At 32.0% G+C, this 5,000-nt stretch overlaps 1 protein-coding gene across 1 annotated transcript; it reads left to right on the forward strand.

The window, feature by feature from the left end:
• Positions 1–1,212: 1,212 nt before the first annotated feature.
• Positions 1,213–3,072, forward strand: LOC117113201. The gene is made up of 3 exons (XM_033256489.1): positions 1,213–1,216; positions 1,711–1,902; positions 2,456–3,072. The coding sequence occupies exons 1-3, from the start codon at positions 1,213–1,215 to the stop codon at positions 3,070–3,072; spliced, it is 813 nt and encodes a 270-aa protein (XP_033112380.1).
• Positions 3,073–5,000: the final 1,928 nt, after the last annotated feature.

The following is a 5,000-nucleotide window of genomic DNA, read 5'->3' on the forward strand; positions in this document are numbered from 1 at the left end:
TATATACTGTATTTATTATATATATATAATATATATGTATTCTTTATTATATTATTTATATATATACATACATACATACATATATACATACATATATATACATATATATACATACATATATACATACCACATATATATATATACATACATACATATATACATACATATAATTTTCAATTTTATTTTCATTAATTTTCTCTGGTTATAATTTTTTCTTTCTCTTTTCTTTTGTCTGGGCGTATTCTTTATTTTTTTTATTATATATATATACTGTCATATATATATACATATACATACATACATATATATATATATACATACATATACATACATATATATATATATACATACATATATACATACATACATATATACATACATACATATATACATACATATATATATATATATAAAACGGATATTTCGATATATATTTATAATTGCTACATTACATATTCATTTTTCATACATATACAATAATAATTTAAAATTATAACTTCTTAACTATACATAGGTCTAACAATAATAATCTAAAATTATAACTTCTTAACTATACATAGGATTAACAATAACAATCTAAAATTATAACTTCTTAATTATACATAGGCCTAACAATAATAATCTAAAATTATAACTTCTTAACTATACGTAGGCCTAACAATAATAATCTAAAATTATAACTTCTTAACTATACGTAGGCCTAACAATAATAATCTAAAATTATAACTTCTATACGTAGGCCTAACAATAATAATCTAAAATTATAACTTCTTAACTATACGTAGGCCTAACAATAATAATCTAAAATTATAACTTCTTAACTATACGTAGGCCTAACAATAATAATCTAAAATTATCCACTGTTGCCTCAGACATAATATTATTCACCATTACAATTGAATAATTGATATTTATTTAATTACTAAACCCTTGTAAAACATTGTGAAAACAAATAACGACACCACGAATGGAGCCATAATATGTAGCGCCCCCAATTTGCGTCTTCGGCGATCATAAATTTTTTGATTGAATGCATCCTATCAGATATATTAGAATACATCTTCTAATCCGATCGGTAAGTTAGGCGTTCATAATACATGATATGATTAATATCTAAATAGACAATATAATTTGCGTAATGTTCTATATTGTAAATAATATTTATCAAACTTTGGTACGGTTTGACCAACGATGGGTACGGTTTGATCAAAGATGGGTACGGACTAAAATTCTGGGTATGGGTTGACCAAAATTTGGGTACGGTTTGTGGGTACGGGTTGGCATGGGTACGGTTTGACTGTAAAGGCCTAGGGGTACGGCCTACGTAGGCCACTCGCTAACTGATTTCGTTCTACCGGTGTGCTATTACCAAACCTAGGCCTAGGCCTAGATAGGCTTATGATAAAAAACAGAAATTATTAGGTATAAAAAGTGCCAGCCCAGTTAAAAGAAAACCTAGGACTTGGCCTTCTTCTAACTGGACTGGCACTTTTTATACCTTAACTTCTGTTTTTTTTTTAATTTTAGGATATTACTTACTTGGGCAAAGTACGGTAAATAATATCCTACCACTGTACTTATTGAATATTCTTAAGGATCTGCATGTTTCTTAATCAAAATTTCAATTTATCAACTGCCATGTTATTTATATGCAGTACTGTATATGGTAAATGAATCTTGTTAATAACACTGTTATTCTTTCAAATACAGGTTCTCCATCTAAGTTATATGATCATACTAATCCTGATTGGATATCAACAGTCAAGATGGGTCATCTTCAGCACAAGTTGCCAACTGCTGCAAGCCGCTGTGAGAGATTCGATAGAAATGTGCAAAGGGTAGCCAAGAAGAAGAAACAAGAAGCAGCTGCAACCTTGATTGACTTTCAAAATAAATTGATCAGTAACTTAGAGGAAAATAAAGAACAACCAACCATAATTGAGGAACAGGAGAATAGTGTCTCATCTCAAACTGAATTACAATGTATACAATGGCTCGTGTGCACCATAAAGAACCCAGTACATCCTTCGAGACGAGTAGGGGGTTACCCCGGTGTACTGGAACAGACAGACCCTGTGGTGGACGATGAGAGTTGCTAGTACCGGGTTACCGGGTAGCACAGACACGAAGGGACCCTTAGGGGTAAAGAAAGTCATTGGTCGAGTTCCTAGTCCACATTTCAAGCGCCCTGAGCATCTTACATTAGATGGATATATGCGCTATATAAAACTACACTATTATTATTATTATTATTATTAATGGGAGCAGATGTAAAGAAACTTGAAGAAGTGCGACGACTGACAAGTGAAAACATTAGTTTACAGGCCACTGTTGATAACTTCAAATTCTCACCTGATTAATTTAAAGAATCACCAGATAAAGTGAATTATTTCACTGGGCTTCCAAATTATTTAGTTTTAATGTCACAGTTTATTTATTTCCCCTTCATTGTCAGAATTAAAACGAAGTGCATTGGGAAAATTCCAACAGATGATATTAAGCTTAATGAGACTAAGATTAAACATGCCGGTTTCCCTTCTGAGCCACATTTTCAGGGTGTCACCTTCAACAGTGTCAAAAGTATATTCATGTACAGTGGATGCAATGTATGTTTACCTAAGGCATATGATACATTGGCCGGAAAGAGAAGACTTAAGAAAAACAATGCCAATGGCATTTAGAAAGCACTACCAGACAAAAGTAGCTGTGATAATTGACTGTTTTGAGATTTTTATAGAGAGGCTATCAGGCTTAAAGGCAAGGGCTCAGACTTGGTCCTCCTATAAACATAGTAATACTGTAAAATACTTAATTGGAATCACACCTCAAGGTGTGATTTCTTACATTTCAGAGGGCTGGGGTGGAAGAGTTTCAGATAAGTATTTAACAGAACACAGTGATTTCCTTGATTGCTTACTTCCTGGGGATGTAGTGTTAGCCGTCAGGGGTTTTGACATTGCTGATAGCATTGGTTCTGTCTGTGCTCAGCTACAGATACCTGCATTTACAAAAGGCAAATGTCAGTTGTCTGCTAACGAGGTTGAGTCTACACGCAAGATTGCAAATGTTTGAATCCACGTAAAGAGGGTAATTGGCAATCTAAGGCAGAAATATACTATCCTTAATGGAGTAATCCCGGTTGATCACCTGATTATAGCCATCAAGGTGACATCCCAATAATTGATAAAGAAGTTGTAATTTGTTGTACTTTAATAAACATTAATGAATCGGTCGTGCCTTTCAACTGAAAGCTTATAGCTTAAACATTGTAATTTCACAAATTTATTTGGTAATGTTCTGTATGAATGGGCTGACCACTACAAGAAGTTATTTAAACTGTGTTAAAAATGATATTCATAAAGATTTTGTTTTAAACAATATTAATCAAATATAACTGTTCTAGCATTGATGAGAACATTTTCAACGTATATAGCTTATCCGTATATATAGCATGCACACATTGGTCGCATTATTCGATCGAGCCATATTCGCATTGTCTGCCAACATGGCGAATTACGCCAAATTACATGACTAAGTTTTTGAAAACTTGTTGATCAAATACTGTGGGGATACACTTATGTATGGAGACCATCAGTTTGCTTTCGATAGAGTAAATCACTGGTCCTTGTATAAGCAATTAGTTGAACAGGGCACTAACCTTATTGCTGTTAGAGTTCTAAAATCTTGGTATGAGAAACAAAGATTCTTTGTTAGATGGGGCAATTCCCAGTCAAGATGTTTTAAAGTAACAAATGGTGTGAGACAAGGTGGAGTTTTGTCTCCTCTGTTATACAATGTATATATTAATAGTTTGAATACCAATCTAAATAATTGTAATTTTGGATGTGAGGTTAACAAAATTAAACTTAATAATTTATGTGGATAGTTTGAATACCAATCTAAGTAATTGTAATTGTGGATGTGAGGTTAACAAAATTAAACTTAATAATTTATGCCGATGACATAGTGCTACTTGCCCCTTCACTGGATGCCCTTCAAAAGCTTGTTAATCTTTGTGAAGAATATGCTAGTGAATTTGATATTTTATATAAAGTCAATAGCATTGGCACTTTGGAAAATAGAAAGCTTGAATGGAATTTGCTGTCCATTACTTGTTTTGGAATTGTTAGCTTGAGTGTATGTATGATCATTGAACTATGTTGCAGTTGCTTGAGACGTACTATGAAGTGGACCTGCTGATCGAAGTAGAATAATAACAGTTTCTATTTAACTAATCATGAAACAATTTATGCTCATCAAAACTTGCATTGATTTGTGCCTCAAAAATGTGCATGTCAATACCAGTTGCTTTATCGCAATCTTTACATAAGTACATTTGAAAAATATAATTATGATTTAAAACATTTACTATACAGAACGTAATATTTAAGCATGGAATATAAGTACAGTAACGGTATTAATTCTTTGGTGGCAGGTAGTTTTTGGAATGTCTTAATGGTTTTCTTTTAAAACAATAAATTTAAATAATATAACAATAATATAAACTGTACAAACTAATGTTACAAAATAATTAGATACTGTACAGCACTGGAAACTGCATATTTGGGATAAAGTTTGAATGACTTTCAATATTTTTACGATATTGATGTTAAAATTAACGATACAACTTTACTACAGATATCGTCCCCTATATAACGTAGTGGCGAATGTGGAAAAATCAATTTTTTTTTTATTTGTGAATTTAAGTTGTTTTACTGTGTAGAATCTCTGACAAAAAAATTGAGTCAATTTGATAAGTAATTAAGGAAGAAAATTAATTAGCAAAGTGGCGAATGTCGCTATATCAATCGATTTGTTTACTACAAACTGGCGAATGTATCATTTTTCACGCACTACGCATATCACGCGTAGGGTTTTCTCCTTAAACGGCAGTGCGTGCACGTATAAATAATGAGCGTATATCATCCTACTTTATCTTGTCATCATCTTTCTTCTTATCATCAAGTAACAACAAAGATACTTGTCTCTTATACACATCT

This window comes from Anneissia japonica, unplaced genomic scaffold, assembly GCF_011630105.1.
Source record: "Anneissia japonica isolate Jap-2015-1 unplaced genomic scaffold, ASM1163010v1 scaffold93_len1081246_cov171, whole genome shotgun sequence".
In the NCBI taxonomy this organism is placed as follows: domain Eukaryota; kingdom Metazoa; phylum Echinodermata; class Crinoidea; order Comatulida; family Comatulidae; genus Anneissia; species Anneissia japonica.